We start from the raw sequence: 19,392 nt of genomic DNA, 5'->3' as shown, positions 1-19,392 counted from the left end.
TCATTTGTGATAATGTTTCCCAAAGTAATGTGGGAGCCACCAGGGGTATCCGCCCAAAGGGAGAGCACAGAGCTAGCATAGATAGTGTATTTGAACCAAGCCGAGAGCTGGAAGTTTTGTCTGCAAACTGCTTTCTCTAATCTCATTGTACTGTTTTCCTTTTTTTTAGGCACCAATTGATAATGGTTCAAAAATCACCAACTACCTTTTAGAATGGGATGAGGTAAGCATATTTTCAGATCCATCCATCTAAAATACCGTTTCAAAGATAAAATTGCTTGAACAAATACCATTTTATTCTTTTTTAAGATGTGCTAAACATATGGGGGGAAAAGAACATAAGTAGTGAAAAATTTAAACCTATAGTATGGACTGTGGAAAAGGAAAATGGACAAAAGCAGTGTAATGAATTGTATTAAATTGCATCAAATGTATTTACTAGGCTTATTTGCAAGAAATCCTACGGAAAGAAAAGACAGGGTCTTATCTCTCGTGGAATCCCTGGTGCCTAGCCAGCCATCAATTCCTATTAAGAATCAACTGCTTTGTTATCTTGACCGCTCAGGGCCATTCTGCATAGATGGTTAGGATAAGGTAAACCACAGTGTGACTCTGGAAGCATAATTTGTTTCTTCTTTTTGAAGCCATGGATGTACTTTGGTGTTGCACTGTTGGGTGTTCTTTGTGGGAGAGTTGGAGTCATGCCTGGAGGTCTCACTCTCCCAGAGGCATGTGTGATCACCCTGCAGGCTAGACGGTCCTGTAACAGGCGCCCCATGCCCCCTGTGCTGTCTCTGTCACCAGAGGCCCTGTAACAGTATCCATGGTGATGTTTCCTTACTCTCGAGCCCACTCTGGGCTGAATGGTGACCCTGTGCATTTCTGGCCGTGCTAACACTACCCACAGAATCTCAGGCAGGAAATAACTGGATGCAGAAAGAAGCCTTTCGTTTCTAAAAAGGAACTGTACTTTTTGTTCCTGTAGTTTTTAATTCTATTCACTCATTTACCCTCGCTCTATTCTATCTTGCTGTGAGTGAGCAGATAGACGAAGGGTTTTGAGAATAGGAAATGTAGACGTCGGGGAGAAATGCAAGTTAACTAGTCTTTGGTACTTAAATTTAGGGAGATTCTAAAAAATTCAGAATTCAGGCTTGGGCAAAAAGTGACTTGTTGAGTGTGGAAAAAATACTTTCACCAAGTGTAAGTGAAATTGAACAAAACTCTCACGATGAAATTTTGGTGTGAGAAAGGGGGCCCTCCATCACTTTGGGCATTAGCGTGTTTTCCCATCTGGGTTGCATATGAAAGCTGGAGTCCAAATTACCGAAGAAACGATCTGTTGTTCGGGGATCCTTGTGAATAGTTCCTGCGTACAGATGGGTGAAATCCCAGACTTACTTGTCCGGGATATTTTACAGATTAGGTGGATTTCATTTTAAGGTGGTTTGATTGGAAAGTGAAACCACCCCGACGGCCCTTGTGGAAAGAGACTTCTTATAGACAGTCCAGAAGGCTGGAAAGGAACCTGACTGACCTGCAGGCACATGGCGACATCTTGCCATCTCCTCTGCGTCCAAAAGGACAAGTGAGAGTTCGACAGAAAGTGTCAAGTGTGTGTTGGTGTGTTGCACCAGCCTGATGTTTTTTTCTCATATCTTGAGGTTTTATATCAAGATAGAATTTACCACTAAAGAGGAGGCACTTTTCATTTCAGATAGTCCCCAAGCTCTGTGTACAGTACGTGTGTATATGTGTCTGTGTGTGCGTGTTTCCCATGGGGTGTTTTTTGTTGTTGTTTTGTTTCTTTGGTTTTTTTTTTATTATTATTATTTTTGCTGCTTTGGACCGTGGCCTCATAAGTTAAGTAAGGTCAGAGAAGTTGAGTGTTTGAATGGGAAACCTCCAAGGAAAACCCAGGTGCTACAAGAAATGGTGATGGTGACTCAGTTGTTGGCCACCTTCCCTTTGAATTTGGAATGGAAGTGTCCTGGCAGGGTGCGTAGAGGAAATAAGCTACAGCCACAGATGAGATGGAGAAGCTTTGTCTGATGACCGTGTATAATCAATAGCACCCACTACAGACTAGTGGCCACACAATGTTAAACTGTTTATTTTTGGCCTTCTCCTGTCTTTTCCCTGCTTGCTCTCTTTCCACTCTTTCCTTGCTCCCGTCTTAATTCTTCAGCCTTCCCTTTCCTCTTCATTTTCTCTCCCACCTTCTCATTCCTGCTGGTGTTGGCCCTGTTGAGCTTTATGGAAGACTCCAGGTTAGTGGACTCTCACCTACTATATAGGCCTTTTGCCAGTAGGAATCCTTTTGTATTCTGTAGCCTAATACTCACCTTGTAGAAAAACTTCTGGACTCCAGACTCTGCAAAGCGCTTCCTGGCCTTTAAGTATTATGAGCTCCCTGGAAGGAGAGTATGATTGAAGGAACACCAAGATTAGGAGCTGCGGATTCTGCTCCAGGCTTTACATGCACAGCTTGACCCTTCCAGTCCTCAGTTTACCCATTAGCTCGTGTATATTTACATCACTGAGGCTCTCTCCAGACTCCTTATTTAGGATTGTCCCTTGTGATAGGAGTATGTTTTAGGATCCTTTGCCTGTTCATTTATTAAATATTTCAACATTTGTGGAGCAAACCCTTAATGCCTCAACATTGTATAGTGTCCTCGGAGGGATCTGTGACAGGGAAGGTAGTGGTCTTACCCTGAGAGCTGAAAAAGCTAATGGAATGCTGTCCTCTGAAACTTATAAACAGATGTAAATAAAACAGACTTAACCACATGCTGCTCAAACTTATTTCCATCCAGTAGCTCCTTTGCTTGATACTGTGCCTCTCCTTTTCAGTCCCTCTTAAGAAAGGTTGCAAAATGGTTGGGTTTCGGGGCAGTGAGAATAGGAACAGTAGTAACCAATCCATCTCTGTCACTTCAGAAGTAAGGCTCCTAACAAGACTGTCTAACAGTTGGTGTTTCTAAATTTGGGGCCAGGTTAGGGATCAGTAGTCCTGAGGCCATTCACTTGTGTTGGTTTTTGCATCCCACATTCCCATGCTACTCAAGCCTTGACTTCCTGAAGGGAGAAGATCAAATGCTCAGAGAACAGCACCCGCCCTCCAGGAAGTTTAAGGGCGTGAGGCTCTGGCTATCCCTTTAGAACCTTCTCCTGCAAGTCTCTAGAGTCAGGTACACCTGGTAACAGGGACTCTTTCTAGAATGTGCCCTAGTGGAGTATGGTGGGGCAGCAGAATGGGAGCGGGTGTTTGCTAGAGTTATTCCCCTCCCCACCCCGAACTCCCTCCAGAGCCCAAGCTCTCCTCTCCCAGGGCATCTGTCCGGACCAGCCATATACCCATAAGCCTCTCTGTTGTTCAGGTGGCTGGAAGGACAGAAGAATAGTAGGTTGCAGGAGGAGCCAGATCCCTGCCTGAGAAGGGGAAATATTACTCCGAGTCTTGAAGAAGGTTGTGTTCAGGATTAGCACTCCACCCTGTTTCTGATCTGACAGCTGGTCTGAGAATCGTGGCTTAGAGAGAGATGGCCTCATCCGTGTCTGGGTGTCCCCATATTTTTTTTAAATGTACTACAGCACTGGTTAGAATACTCGGGATATTTTTGTTATTGTTGTTCAGTTTTTTAATCACCATTCCAATAAAAACTATGGGTGGGACATTTTGAAAGAGCAGCAAGTCCTACTGTCAAGTTTCTTAGAGAAAGAACTTCACTGATGGAAGAGCAGCGGCAGAGAGATCAGTGCGTACCGGGCCTATTTCTGCTGGGACCTGGAATCGTGTGTGGAGTTGACTACGGGAAGAGCTAATAGTTAATCAATAGCTAACTGCTGCTCTTCTCTAAGCGCAGGTGTGGCCCTGATGGGAAAGAGAAAACACAAACCGATACCGATTACTGCTCAGAGGGAAGCTGATTCTCTCTCTTCTGAATTTGTGGTCATCCCTGTTGCCTTGTTGTTCCACAGAATTCACTTGGAAATTACTAGTAGTTCTGCAAGAGGTTTAGCTATCTACTTTCCTCTGTTGATAATTGTAACTAGATAGTCCCTTAAGTTTTAAGACTGTGTGGGAATGACTCTGACGGGGAGATAGTAATGCACCAGTAAAAATGGAACACAGAGGTGTCACCAGCTTTTCAGCTGTGGCCATCAGTTTTGACTCTGCCCTGAAACATGTCAGTTCTCATAATGTGGAATGGTGTGCACGTGGCTGGTCACGTCCCCCTGCTGTGGTGACTGAGGTGACTGGTGGTGTTCTTAGTCATGGGACTTGAGAGAGTTGACCTTGCTTTTTGTGGGCCTTCATCCACTGTGTTCGCCTTCAGAAGCTTCCCATCAGAAAGGCAGAAGGCCGTTTTCTACTGGGCCACTTGATGAGACATCGTTGTGTTTTTACCCCTTTCTGATCACAGTGTGGTCGCTACCCCTACATTTACCCCCAATTTACCCCCATGTTTGCATTTTAATTTACAAGCCGAAGTCATTCTGAAGGCTGGCAGAAAGCAGGCCCAGAGTCTCCTGAGGGTTTCTTTCTTATGCTAGATAAGAGTGTTACACCTAGCACTGACTTTAAAGGGACAACGACAGACTTAGTCTTTCATGAACTAAGTTTTAGTTTAATCCAGAATTAAACTGTTAACTTTTTAACAGCAAAACAAGGCTTAGATGCTAGGTTTCTCAAGGTGGATGTTCTTTCTCACAATGGAGAGACTTGGGAGTAGGAGTTCAGGAGGGAGGAGCCAGTGCTTAAAGCTCATGACCCCATTCAGGGGCCACCCCTGAGTTAATACCTTTGACCTGCCCATATCCCTGTCTTGGGCATGAACCTGAGGTAAATTGGCTGACCTCCTGTTTCTTCATCTGCTTGATGACGCTGAGTTACCTAGTAGGGGTGGGAGTTTTTTTTTAGAAGCAGCTAAGAGGGATGGATTGAGGACACTGATATCTCTAGGGTAGGGAGGGCTCTTCCGAAAAGAATTAGGAACCTTGTGTTGACTGGCGCTTCCAGGCCTGCCCAGTCTATTTTAAGGGATGGTGATCTGGACTTAACGTGAGTAAAAGAGCAAACTTCACAGTCAAGTAGGAACTTTCTTTTCCAGTTTAGAAAACTTAAGTTCTGTGAAGGCAGTATTTATGGAAACCTGTTGAGAATTTTACTCTTAGATGAGGTTTTCATTTGTGCCACACTGAAGTCTGACTGGCGCTGGCGCAGCGGGTCCGTCAGAGCACATGCACGTCTCCCACAGCCTTGCTGGGATTGTGTGACGTGGATTCATACTGATGACGGTGTTGGTCACGTGGTGTTCACCTCACGAGACCTGGTTTAATAGTCTCTGCTTTGTCTGTAGCTAGTCAAGCAAGTAACCTTGCCCCAGGGCCTCTGCTTCTCCACTTGGAATCCGTGTCAGTCACCCCCCCAGGTGGGTTAGGATTTGTGGGTCAGCCTGGGGACTAGCAGATGGCAGTGTCCTGAGTATTTCATGTCACCTAAGCATGTATCAGGGTCTAGGGTAGGGAAAGTCAGCCGACAGAAGGATTGGATGACAGTCTTCCGAGGAGCTTCGACAGAGGAGCCCTAAGGCCAGCGTCTCCAGCTTGAACTAAACAAACACGACATCTGTGCTATATATAGATGTTAATTTGCCATTAGCTTGGCTTCCGGGCATGACATGTAGGGAGCATACGAAAGAACCAGAAAAATAGCTTTGTGGGAATGTGACTAGTACAGTTCCCAAGAATCTTTCTCACATGTGACTCAGCTAGCCCAAATAGGAATTTCACATCTGTCTGTGCCGGTGACTAATGAGCCAACACAGCTGTAAAACACAGGCGACTGAGAACGAGATAAATGCCACAGAAGTCAAGGGAAGTATCATTGGAAGTAGAAAGAGCAGAAAAGGCCCGTTGCAGGTAGTGCCCCTAGAGCCCGGGGGGACCCGTGAGCCAGGCAGAGTGCACCAGCGGTCCTGTTGCCGAAACCTCGTGGAGCTGACAGCAGGCCTGGGATTGTTGCTGCTTCGACCTCTAGTTTACGAGGAGCCAGCTTAGCTCGTTTAGGAAGCGAGCTGACCCCTGATGCTTGGTAACCAGTTTATGGAACAGAGTACTTTTTAGCTTAGGTGTTGCATCGTTAGTACTGATAATATTGTGGGACGCTTCTTGGCACAAGGGAGTTTGCCCATGGCTTCTCTGGTGGGACGTCAGAGGTTCAGGGAAGGGACTGGTGCTTCAGCAAGCAGAGTGACTTGCTGGGTCCCCCGCCATGCGGGAGGAGAGCTCCCTGAGGGTGCGGCCACCCCAAGGTGCCACACGGCCTCACGTTGCAGGGCATTGGTCCAGCGAGAAAACCGAGTTTGCATCCCGCAAGCCATCTCCAAGGCCTGGAGGAAGTGGAGGTGCCATTTGCCGGGCCCATGTGCCCTTTCAGTCATTCTCCGGGTGCACCCTCACAGAGGTGGAAGGGTGGGGTGCCCAGGTCGCTTGGCACACTGTCCATCACAAGCCATCTTTCACGTGAGTGTCATAAGCCGAATTGGGGACCTGGCAGGGTAGCCGTGTCTTGCCACACCACAGACCTTCACTGCCACGTGCAGGGGTGGTGGCAGAGAGCCAGGGGACCAGCTTCCTCCCCTCCAACTTCTGTTGAGAGGGAAGTAGGCCAGGAGGGATGTAAGAACTCAGAGGTTCAGGTACCAAGGCAGAGAGCTAAGTTCCGAGAAGCCCTCTCTTGTAGGGACCTCAGCCCTAGACACCTGAACCCTGGAAGCAGATAGTCTCCCTGCTTTGTGTCATTTGTCACATGTACACAGGCTGAGTTAGTATGTGTTTGGGCAGCAGACTTTACGGGCAGCTTCTGGCTGCTCCAGAATTACAGATACCTATCTTGGTCCATGGCATCTGATTTACCAACTCCTGTTTTCGTGCTTGTTGGATGCCAGCTGCCCCAAAAGGCCCCTTTGGCTTTGGCTAGGTGGACGGGCTGAATATGCCATGCCTTGGCTGACGCGTTAATACTCAGGGCAGCCTGTTCTACAGTTGCTCCCTTGCTGCTTTCCTTTCCCTTCGCTGGGCCAGTCTCCACATTCTGGACTGGACAGCAGATGACCCTCCATATTTGGAGGGATATATAGGAACATGATGTTGGTTGGTTTTAAATCCGAGGACCTGATGACTATCCTTGACTATTTCAGGGAGCTGAGCCTCTCTCACTAGTAGGAAAAACTGGCGTGCCAAAGGATAAAATGCATGCAGTATTTATTCAGGAACATGGAACACAAACTATCCCACCCCCTTGTCTTACCTTTGAAAGTTCCTCCGTGCCAGAACGCTCCAAATGTGAAAGAGCCATCACTGAGGGGAGAGTAAAATTTGGCACAAGGAACCTTTGAATCCACCCAAATGGGGTGCGTCCCCACATCCCTGTTAGGAACCCCTTCTTATGTATGGTTGTGCTGAACACATACATGCTCTTTTATTTCTCAAGCCAACATTTATCTTTGATGTTGCCTAGGGTCGGCTCGTGCTGGAACAACTTCTAAATATAGACGTCCTCTCAGACTAAATCTTTGAGGCTGGCGATAGTTCAGTTGGCGAGTGCAACTTTATTTTTTATTTGATTTATCGTTGCCATTTTTGACAGGCTAAACTCTGCTGGTACAGAGAGAGGGCCCTGGCCCAGAGTCGCACAGCCCCTGTCTCAAGCCAGCAGCCCCGGGGCCATGAGCACAGGGCCAGGTTAACCAAATTCATGTGTCTTAGTTAGCAGGCAGTTAGCAAACTAAGAGCAGCGCCCCCAGAAGGCAAATGGGCGGGGCTGTGAAAGACCCTGAAAGAGAAGGTCAGTAGCAAGAGGCCATAGATCAGGAAACAATCAAGGAGAGTTCTTATGACCAGAGGAAGGTGGTTCACCGCAGATAATAACCAGATAATAACGCCCTTGTGGGGGCCATTCTGATTTCCTCGTGCCAGAAATGAAGCTGTCAGAAAGAGGAACAGGAAGGATCATTTCCAATTTATTAATTAGAAGGCAGATGAAAATATCAGCCAACTTCGTCTGTTAGTGCCAGCGTCGGGCATACCAGCTTCCAGGGTAGTGAGTGCCAGGCTGATTGGAAATGTTAGCCAAAGCAGCCACATTCCCCACCGTCTACAGAATTATTCTGGGCGCAAAAATACTGTAGCCTGAATTAATTGGATTACACGTGAGTTCGATGTACAGAATGGGCCATGGATGTGTGAAGTTCCTTAGTAGGAAACCAACCCATTTAAAGGATTCATCTTCCCAAGTACTGAGGACAGACTGGTGAAGACACATAATAAAGAGGGAAAATGAACTTGAAAAAGGAGCACTGGGTGTGGTGCATACACAATGAATTTTGGAGCACTGAAAAGAAAAGAAAATGGAAAAAGAAGTTCCATTTTTAGGCTTTTATTTATGTCAGCTTACCAATGAACACAGTACTTTTTTTTTTTTTTTAAGATTTTATTTATTTATTTGGCAGAGGGGCAGGCGGTGGGGTGTGGGGGGACGCGCGGGGAGCAGGCTCCCCGCTGAGCAGAAAGCCCAATGTGGGTCTGGATCCCAGGGCCCTGGGATCATGACCTGAGCTGAAGGCAGAGGCTTTAACCCACTGAGCCACCCAGGTGCCCGAACACAGTACTTTTAAACATGTTTTTAACTTGGGGCGCCTGGGGGGCTCAGTCAGGCCACCTGCCTTCGGCTCAGGTCATGACCCCAGGGTCCTGGCTTTGAGCCCTGCATGGGGCTCCCTGCTCAGTGGGGAGCCTGCTTCTCCTCTTCTCCCTGCTCATGCTCCCTCTTCCCCTTTTCTCTCATTCTTTCTCTCTCTCAAGTAAATAAAATCTTTTAAAAAAACCACGTTTTTAACTTTAAAAATGAGATGATTTTTATGAAATGGATCAAACACATTTTATATACTTAGCAGATTTTAAATAAGCAGGCCCACCTGTAAATTGATTTCTCCACTGGAGCTTTATTCCTTTATGTGTTCATAAACAGACACCACGGAGAGTCGGAAACCCAGGTACATGTGGAGGGGATTTTGCAAGATTATTTAATTTACTCACTCTCATGGCCTTAGGTTATATCACACCTGAACCATCCCCAGAAGACCGTTGCATGTCTGTGTTTAAAAATCTTCCCACAGGGGCACTTGGGTGGCTCAGTGGTTTAAGCCTCTGCCTTCAGCTCGGGTCCTGATCTCACGGTCCTGGGATCGAGCCCCGCGTCGGGCTCTCTGCTTGGCGGGGAGCCTGCTTCCCCCTCTCTCTCTGCCTGCCTCTCTGCCTACTTGTGATCTCTGTCTGTCAAATAAATAAATAAAATTAAAAAAAAAAAAAATCTTCCCACAGGGCACCTGGGTGGCTCAGTTGATTAAGCAACTGCCTTTGGCTCAGGTCATGATCCCAGAGACCCAGGATGGAGTCCCGCTTCTCCCTCTGACTTCCCCTCTCATGCTCTCTCTTGCACTCTCTCTCTCAAATGGATTAATACAATCTTAAAAACAAAACCAAAAACAAACAACAAAAAAAACTTCCCATAGTTCTCTGCAGTTTTGGGGATAGCATTACTAAATATCTTCAGTCTAAACTGTAACTCCATAAGATGAAGTAACTGTGCATTGCCCTGCCTAACAGTTTTGGTTGATTTTATCATCTAGGAATCTGGCTACATTTTTAGCTTCTACAAAATTTCTTAAAATCTCTTTGGAGGCCTTACTTTGTTGGCTTTGAGGAAAAATGGCATGTATGAAGCTCGTGTAGAAGATAGAACCCTTTATTCAGTCAGACGTTAAACATTTGGGTTCTAGCATGCTCGCTTCTATTCCCTTACCTCCTACGTATTTATAGCATGAGAGGAATTTAGAAAAGTTTACTGAAAACTGTCATACTCTTAAACCTATATGGACATCAAAATAGATTAGTATGATATTGTACAACAGATTTCCTCAAAGCTTAATGGCTTAAAACAGTCCCTTATGCTTATGGATTCTCGGTTAGGAATTGGGACCAGAGTACCGGGAGAATGTCTGGTATGTGTTCCAGAATTTTCTGGAGCCTCTGGTGGGCAGGGAGGCTCATTGGCTGGGGGCTGAAATCTTCTGGCAGAGCGTTCACTCACAAGTCTAGCAGTCACTGCTGACGTCGGTGGAACCTTCGCCCCTTCACAGCACGGCAGTCCTGGGAGAGCCAGAGTGGGGAAAGTCAGTGTTCTGGGGAAAAGGCAGAAGCTTCGTCACCTCTTCATACCTAGCCTTGCAAGTCACACAGCTTCATTTCCACTCCATTCTGTCCATTACGAGCACATCACAAGCCCATTCCAGTTCAAGGGAAAGGACTTTAGACTTTCTTAGTCCTAAGAAACCATTAAAAATCTTTTTTTTTTTTAATTTTTTTTTAAAGATTTTATTTATTTATTTGACAGAGAGAGATCACAAGTAGGCAGAGAGGCAGGCAGAGAGAGAGGAGGAAGCAGGCTCCCCGCAGAGCAGAGAGCCCGACGCGGGGCTCGATCCCAGGACCCCGAGACCATGACCTGAGCCGAAGGCAGCGGCCCAATCCACTGAGCCACCCAGGCGCCCTTTTTTTATCTTTGTATGGCACATACAGTGTTACTATGCCTTGAGATTGTTACATCCAAGGTCATGGACTTTGAAAGGCAATTTGACTCTCATTCATACTGCTGCTTCTCTTCCAAGTGTTCTGGGAAGAGGGAGAAGGAAGACATGTGCGGCCAGAGATGCAGCAGTGGGTGGGGTGGGACTCATCCTTGCACCCAACCCAGTTGTGCTGGCCAGGATGGCATGGTTTGGGGGCGCTCAAACACTGCTCTTCTCAGTTAGCAGATGGAAGAGGTCACTGCCTGTTCCCTCGATGATAAGGAGAGGGAACCCAGGAGACAACAGTATTTCTGCCACAGAAGTCATACTTGTAAAGCAGGATCCTTGTCCTCTTCCCTTGGGTAACTCACAGGCAGTCAGCACGATGTTTACTTTCAGGGGGCTGGGGAAAAGACAGTGAGGAAATATGTTATAATTTGATTCGATAGCTGTAAAATTTCCAAGTTTTTGAACTATAGAATAGAAAGAAATGGAAGAATATTGGAGTACACTTAAAAATATTTAAAGCCTTTTACATTTGTAATTTATCTCCAGGATTTATTTTAAAGACCGAAATGTTTAATAAGGCAGTTTCTTTCCCTACACCTCCCCGTGGTTGGGGATGGAGGGCCATCCTAGTCGCGGAGGTTATTAACACATCTTGAGAAAACCTTTCCAAGGGTCAGTCAGTGTCTGCTGGTGAGCCACGTGAGAGTCCATGTTTTACCTGCTGCACTGTGTTTCCTTCTCTTATCCCTGCCCTTCCGTGGTCTGGTAGAATGTTCTGCTGGAGGTTATTGAGTACTGACATTCTTCACAAGTTAGCAGGAACCTTGTAGGACCTAGAACATCTGGACTCTGATTATTCTTAGAACTTGTAAGCAACTGTGTGACTTTTCTAAAGAGTGAGCGTTAGAAGGACTTTAAATCTTCCAAGGCTGCGACTCTCCCCAGAGATGGTGCCTGTCTTTGGTATGTGAGTCTAAACTAAAATGAGGCACTTGCTCAGCCAGGGGGAGGCGGAGATCGGGATGGCCAGCAGACATCAGCCACGGGAATGCTGGGCAATGAGAGTTGCCGTGGCACAGGGGGAGTGGGTTGCCTGAGACCAGCTCGAAGCCAACCCCCTGGGGTCTGGAATGGTCTAGAATGTAGATCATACACAGTGTGCTCTCATCTTGCGGTAATAAAGAGGAGATAAGGCAGAACGGATCAATGAGGTCCTGGGCAGGGGCCGACGTATATGTGCCAGCTCGCTGGCTGTCCCGGAGAGCAGTGGTGACCAGGAGTGGGAGATAAGCAGCCTGCGCCTTGGCGGAGAAACATCTCCATGGGACTCAAGGCCATGGTGCTCTCACTGGGGCTGTGTCTGGGGTGGTGATAGATTAACGAGAGCTGTAGAGCGAGTCGAGTGAGAAGAGGAGCGCTCAGCTGAAGAGGGAGGGAACCCAGGACTGTAATGGCGCACCCCATGCAAAATGGAGTGCCTTGAAGTTACTCAGCACACCATGAGTTCACAGGTCCAAGATTTCTTCTCATTTAGGAAAGAGTAATCTTGTCCTTGAACTCAGCTGTGCTATAGAAACCAGCATTTGGGCATGCTCAGGATTCTGAAATGGAAATCAGTCAGGGAGCCCAAAAATCTGCCTTTTTCGGATTTGTGAACACTGGCGGTAGAAGGTGTGGCAAGAACATGACTGGTGGTTGTATCGCTTCGTGTCAGATGCAGCCCAGGGCCTGGATCTGTTCCAGAATGATGGAGGGTGTGGACTTGAAGCTTTCTTTCCTAAGTGGGGTGAAGTTTGGTTTCCTTCCTCAGGAGAACGGAAGCCTCATTGCGCATCTTAGGGAGGTTCTGATCCTGCCTGCTCACACGCCACCCACCTGATCTGCCCACGTACAGAGACTCGGGCATTTAAGGCATCCACGCTCCAGCTCTTCCCGGAGAGACCCGCCGGCAGCTTGGCCTTTTGAGCAATCCTGTTCCTCTCCTCTGTGTGACACACCACACGTGGCCTCATGGTAGTCACTGACCAGGACGCAGCCATGGCCACCAGTGTCCCTGCTGCCTGTGTTTGGCCAGATTATTGGCAGCAGACCCAAAAATATCCAGAGATACTCGTTTCTCTTAGGACCATGTTTTAGAGGGAAACTGTACAAGGCTGACCTTAAATGATGAAAAGATAAGTTTCCAAGTAATGCTAGTATCTCTCTAATCCTGTGTAGTTTAGATTAGGTTTTATTAGGAGGGGGGTACCTACCAGAGATCATAATCTCTGAGTCATTTCGAGCCATGCTACCTATAACATGAAAGTTACGATTTACCATCTGTAAAACTTCACTGACAGTAATGCTTAGACATATTTAATTTCTGATAAACAGTGATGAGCACTCACATGACCACCCCCATCAGTTCAGCTGAATCCTTCAGTCTTCTAAAGCATTATCTTTTTTTTTTTTCCTTAACCCTACTCATTTCTATCAACAAGAAGAACTGGCTAATATCTTACTTGCAAATGCTGTTTACAGCCTGGCACCCTTCTTGGTGTACAGACCAGTCCTCTTTATTATCCTTTCAACATGTCCTTGCCCCAGGGCCTAAGCTCGGAGCTCTGTGAGCACCTGGCACGATCTGTCCAGCAGATCAGGGTGATGCTGTCCCCCATGCTGTTCCCCGTTTTTATTTGCTAACCCCTCAGCTGTAGTTCACTTTTGCACTGCAAGGACTTTTGTGAATATCCTTTTTTTTTTCCTTCCCTGACATCCCTTTTATATTAAACTCCATGTCATTCATGAGTATTTCCTTATTTCCCTACTTCCTTCACTCTGTGAACTCTGTGTACTCTTAACCCTTCAGACTCCAGATGCTGTTTCAAAAACTCTGTTCTAAGGTTCCAGCCACTCTGGGTCTTTCTGCATGTTATTAAAGATGGTGCACAGAGTATTACATCTTAAAGGTACAAATTTTCCAAGATGGAAAGTTAGGCTTGCTTTATCTAAACAAATTGGAGTTTATTTAGTAGTTGTTCCTGATACTGAGGTGGGGGGGGGCAGGAGGAAATTTGGCAACATAGGAGAAATGTCTTCAAGGTCACAGAATACCTCTTTCCCAATTCTTGAGCAAATCACAGTGCTATGGCCCTTTAAAAGAGAAGTCTAGTCCCCATCATCGATCTTCCCCATTCTTTCTCATTTCAGCCACAGAGAGTCCAGTTTTTACCCTATTAAAGCAAATCAACCTAGTAAGAAACAGACTGACTTTTATTTACTGGCTATAGTCCTAAGCACCAGAAATGGGCAAAGGAGACCAAACAAAGAAATAGGAAAAATGAGGCATTGAAGGGGAGCCAGCGTCGGGGTTGGAAGGGATGAGGCTTCCGTGGCCACAGGATGTGCCTTTCTTGCACTGTTTACTCTAAGCTCCGAAATAGAAGAGGAAAGAAGGTAGATCACGCTACAGCTTGAAATGGATACAAAACATACCAGGGTGTGCACAGAGTATAATCAGACCCTGGATGTAATTATGCAAATGTATGTATAAACGGTGTTGCTATGAATAAATCGTCTGCTGCAGCCTTACACTCAAGGTTAAAGTAAGCTGATACGGCAGCCACTCAGTGACTTTGCCCAAGTAGCAGCTGAAAAATGTTATACTTTGCAGTTTGCATCTGAGTGGACTTTGAAACCTTGATAATATGAACTTTGAATCTCAAAGATTAATAGGACTTCCACTCCCTTCCTGGAAAGGGCACCACCTTGCTTGGTGAGGGGAGAGAAAGGCGGGGAATTAGTCTGAGGATGAATGTACCAGTGGTTTTTAATCTGTTCACCCTAGTGGCACTTCAAGCTAGTTGCGTGTTTATTTTATTTTTAATTAAACTTCACCTGGAATGTGTTTCAGCGGTAAATGTTCTGGAGGCCTGCTTAAAGGAAGGAAATGCTTAAATTTGCTTAGGAGAAAAATGTGCTTTCATCTTTCTTTATAAAATAAATTGAGAACTTCAAACATATTTCTGAAAGCCCTGGGCCCAACCATCTGATTAGAATGCTAAGGTTCATTCACTGTTGGCATGTGGCTTTCTTTCTGTGAACATTGATAAAAATGCTGTGGATGATGGGTATGAAATATTTGTTCTGCCATCCTACTGATAGGAGGAGTCTGTGCCTGAGCGTAGCACAGGGCAGGTGACTTTTTTCTTATTCATGGGTCTGTGAAGACAACCTACCAGAGTGGTTTCTTTTTACTTCAAAGATTTTGAAGCGTCATGGACTAGAAAGGCATTAAAAATGTATTTCTGGTCTGATAAGAACGGTAAAGAGTGGCAATCATACATATAGGTGAATTCTGCCAAGGTTGCTCATCAGACATCAAGGTGCTTGTCAGACATTCAACTCCGTAAGCAGTGACTGAGCTCCGTGACTGTCCACGGCACTGTTAGGAGGGAAGCAGATATGGGCGAGATGAGTCAAAGGCATGTGACCCATATTTAGGGATCAGTGAACAAATAGCTCACCGCTGCAGGAATGTACATGTTCAGGGACTAGCGGGAGGGGGGCAGAGTGGGAAAGGAGAGAGAAGCCTGGGGAGGGCTTTCTTCTCTGGCACGCTAAGCTCATTAGACTGATCCTCAGGTGCTCGGCAATTACTGCCTTTCCTGAACTAGCGATCCCTAAAGTAAGGCTGCAGACTTACCCTTGGTTGGTCAGACTGGGCAGTTTGACCAAGCCAAGTGAGGAGGATCTTAGAAATGGTGCATTGCCTCATACCTGATAGGACTTTTGATGTTCTTGTTGTTGTTGTTAACCAAAACCAGTTCAGAAATACCACAAGCATGAGGCATGACTCGTCTCAGTTACAGGTTTTTCTTTCTTTTTTTTTTTTTTTTTCTGATTTCTTTTTATTTAGAGAGAAAGAGAGATTGAGAGAATGAGTGGGAGGAGGACAGAGGGAGAAGCAGACTCCCTGTTGTTGGCTGGGGAGCCCAAGTGGATCCCTGGACCCTGGGATCACGACCTGAGCTGAAGGCAGATGCTTAACCGACTGAGCCATCCAGGCACCCCCAGATGTTTCTGTAGTGCCTTTTATGTTCAGGATGACATTGCATTGTCACACACTCCCCTAGAACTTGGTTTTGTTCATCCAGACCCAGGAAATGAAACAATTACTCAGAAGGCCTTCCTCAGTTTCTTATTACTGATTTTTTTTTTTTTTTAAACTTGTGTGCATTGTTTCATTGTTGCCTTTTAGGGAAAGAGAAACAGTGGTTTCAGACAGTGCTTCTTTGGGAGTCAGAAGCACTGCAAGTTGACAAAGCTTTGTCCAGCGATGGGGTACACGTTCAGGCTGGCTGCTCGGAATGACATCGGCACCAGGTATGACGCCTCCTCCTCGCCCTCCTGCCACTGAACACTCATGTGGTCATTCTGTGTCTTCCTCTCATGTGGCTGAAACGTGTGAAGACATCCACTGCCCCACACTGAGCCAATTTGAGATTTTCCTCGAAGGAACCCTAATCAGAGGGTGAAAGGCGTGTCCCAAGGTGATGAATGCTCTGGGTGGCCTCCATGCCAGCTCTCAGGCTGTGAGGCCGAGGCCCCATGATGTGTCCCTAGGAGCCCAGATGAAGGTAGCAGTTCAGATTCTGAGAGAAATCCTTCTTGAGGCTTTATTTTTTTTCAGAACACATGCTTTTTCCTTTCATCACTAGTCATGTGGTTGCCTTTTTCAGTTATATTTGAGGTTGCCTGATAGAAAGGGGTGCTGGGCCGGCCATTGTTGTCAAGCCCTGGGTAGACCCTTACAAGCCTGGAGAAAACTCCACCTGGCCCAGGCACCACAGCTTGCCTCCAAGCTGTAGAAGAAAGGCCATAACAGGTGTCCGAGGGAGCGTCTGGGGATTAAAGATGCTTTGAAAGGACCATATTTCAATTGTACTTCCTGGGTAACTCTTGATTAAGGGAAAAATCCTTTTTCTTTCATCACTGCTTATTGAAAAATCTTAAAGGTTCAGTGCATCATCGGTCCTCAAGCTTTTCTCCAGCCTCGAGAACATCACAAGGTTTCACGCCCCCTCTCCCCACCCGTGTTTGCCAGTTCAGGTCTGCTGGCTGAAAAAGTCATAATGATAAAGGCTTCAAGGGTTTGTCGGTGAATTGGAAGCACCCACAAACTTCTGAAAACTAGAACCGTATATATTTGTAAAGCAGTGTATTTCGTCAGCAGACAGTGATTTGTGCTCATACTGATGTGAAGGTTCCTTGGTCGCTGTGGGTCATAGCTTAGTGCTTCTGCACAGTGTTGTGCTTTCTGCTGGGTGCTTTCGGGGGGTGGGAGATAAATCCTTGACTATGTTGTCCTGCAACATGCTCTGCTTTCTTAGTAGGAGACTAAAGCAGGCAATCTGGCAAATGGAGAGTCGGGGTAGTAGGGAGTATCACATAAAGGGTGCTTGCCTTCCTTTGTTGGCTGGATCTGTCATGCCCCAGACTTTCTAGCCCAAGCCAGTCAGGCAGTAGGTGGGCTTATCCTTCTCTTTTAAAATGCCAAGACTCCTCCCATGTCCCTAAATGTATGTCTTCCTGGGTTTGTCTCTCCATAGCGGTTATAGCCAAGAGGTGGTATGTTACACATTAGGAAACATTCCTCAGATGCCCTCTGCGCCAAGACTTGTCCGAGCTGGGGTCACATGGGTCACGTTGCAGTGGAATAAACCAGAAGGCTGTTCACCCGAGGAAGCAGTCACCTACACCTTGGAAATCCAGGAGGATGAAAACGTAAGCCCTGTGGATTTTATACCCTTGCGTGTGTTCTGTATAAGTCAGTATTGTTGTAACAGACAGAACGCCATAAAAGTGCTCTAGCTACATAAGTTCAGAACCGAACTCCTAATTCCTACCACCGCCGGCTGCAACCTGTCTTCCCACAGTCTTCCCTATGTCAGGGAGTGGCATTCCTTTCTTTGTGTTTGGGGAAGCCAGAAAATCTGGAGTTGTCCTCCACCCCATCTATATAATCAGTGGGCAGATCCTTTTAAATCTGTGTCCATATATTAACACAAAATCTGGCCATTTCTCAGTATCCAAGGCTGCTACCCCTTCCTAAGCCACCATTATCCCATTCCTGGATTATTGCAGTGGTCTCTTTACATATTTTCCCTCCTCTCACCCTTATTACACTATAGTCTGTTATCCACAAGAAGCTGAGGTGATCTGTTAAGTAAAACATATCCTGTCGGTGTCCTGCTCAGAACCCTTCCTACCTTTGGGCCTTCCCCACCCTTCCAGAATAAAAGCTGGAGCCCTTACAATGCCTGCAAGGTCCCATGCTATTCTGTTTTTCTTATAAATTTTTTTTTTTTTTTTTTTTTTTTAAGATTTTATTTATTTATTTGACAGAGAGAGAGATCACAAGTAGGCAGAGAGGCAGGCAGAGAGAGAGGAGGAAGCAGGCTCCCCGCGGAGCAGAGAGCCTGATGCGGGGCTCGATCCCAGGACCCTGAGATCACGACCCGAGCCGAAGGCAGCGGCTTAATCCACTGAGCCACCCAGGCGCCCCCTATTCTGTTTTTCTTTCAGGTCCTTGCTTCTGCCTCTGTAGTCTCATAGGACATGCAAGCATGCCTTGACCTCAGGGCATTTGCAGTTTCTGGGCCCGACAGTTCGAAGGCCCTTCCACTTCCCTTTGACTCATTTCCCTCAGGTCTCCTCACATGTGACCTGTGCAGAGCCACCTTCTGTAAAACAGCACTGTGCAGTAGAACTTTCCATAATGATGGGAATGTTCTGTAGTTTGTGCTATCCAATAAAGGTAGCACCTAGTCACATGTGACGATTGAGCACTTGAAATATGGCTGTGGGCCCACAGAGCTGAATTCTGAATTGTATTTAGTTTAAATTTAAAGAGCCCCACATGGCTGCCTTATTTAACAGGCACAGCCCTAGAGGAGCACCTCACTTGACCCACTGCTCTGGCCTTTCACCCAGCTTGATTTTCTTTGTCGTTGCCCTTAACACCCCGCAGCCTGCTTCATATTTATGTGTAGGTTTTATTTTTTTAATCATGGTCTGCACCTGGCATGTATGTTTCTGGCAGGCAAGGCTTTATCTGTTCTTGGGCAGCACTGAGCCCGTAGAAGGCGGAAGGAAGCCTGATGCCAAGGAGGTGCTCCGTAGTTGTTGATGGCTGGCTGGGTGGAGGGATGTGTGATTGAGAAGACTAGTGAATGAATTCTGCACATTGGGCTTTTAGGGGGATACCTAGCCTCTTAAAGGATCATGCCTTTCCCGTCCAGACTGCCCTTTCTCCCTTGGCCAGAAGAGGACACTGTGTGGTCAGAAAGCTCAGCCTCAGTTCGTTACGTAGCACATTGCAGCTACACGGTGAAGAGCCCGGAAGAAGATGTTCCTCTCCGACTAACGTTAAATACATTTTTTTACAGTACATACTACTTGGTTACCTGGCCCTGCTTGGTGGTTTAATCCTTTGTTTAAAATGCTTATTGAAGAACCGGGAGAAGTTTGCTCTGGGAGGAAAGCATGGGGTGGCATCTTTGCCCTGGGCGGATTTGCATTCTCTCAGGAGAGCACTGTTCTCATGCACATTCCTTCCAGCCTCACAGTAAAGTTCCACAGACCCAGGGGAAACTACAATGAGATAAAGTCAGATTTTTACTTGATAGAGCTACAGCACTATCCACAGCACCAAGGACTCTGACCCTCTCTTTTTGCTGTTGCTGCTCGACCTCTGGCTGCTGGT

The 19,392-nt window shown here is 46.5% G+C and overlaps 1 protein-coding gene across 2 annotated transcripts in view; it reads left to right on the top strand.

Annotated features, from left to right (window-relative positions):
- FNDC3B (fibronectin type III domain containing 3B) overlaps positions 1-19,392 on the top strand; it is a 339,247-nt gene that overhangs the window by 265,221 nt on the left and 54,634 nt on the right. For both annotated transcript variants that reach the window (XM_046002797.1, XM_046002798.1), the window contains exons 11-13: positions 170-223; positions 15,886-16,010; positions 17,237-17,411. In XM_046002797.1, coding sequence (XP_045858753.1) covers positions 170-223; positions 15,886-16,010; positions 17,237-17,411 — 354 coding nt within the window. The remainder of the gene's footprint in view (positions 1-169; positions 224-15,885; positions 16,011-17,236; positions 17,412-19,392) is intronic.

Source organism: Meles meles, chromosome 4 (assembly GCF_922984935.1).
Source record: "Meles meles chromosome 4, mMelMel3.1 paternal haplotype, whole genome shotgun sequence".
In the NCBI taxonomy this organism is placed as follows: domain Eukaryota; kingdom Metazoa; phylum Chordata; class Mammalia; order Carnivora; family Mustelidae; genus Meles; species Meles meles.
The sequence above is the reverse complement of the archived record's forward strand: the minus strand, read 5'-3'. Positions and strand labels throughout refer to the sequence as shown.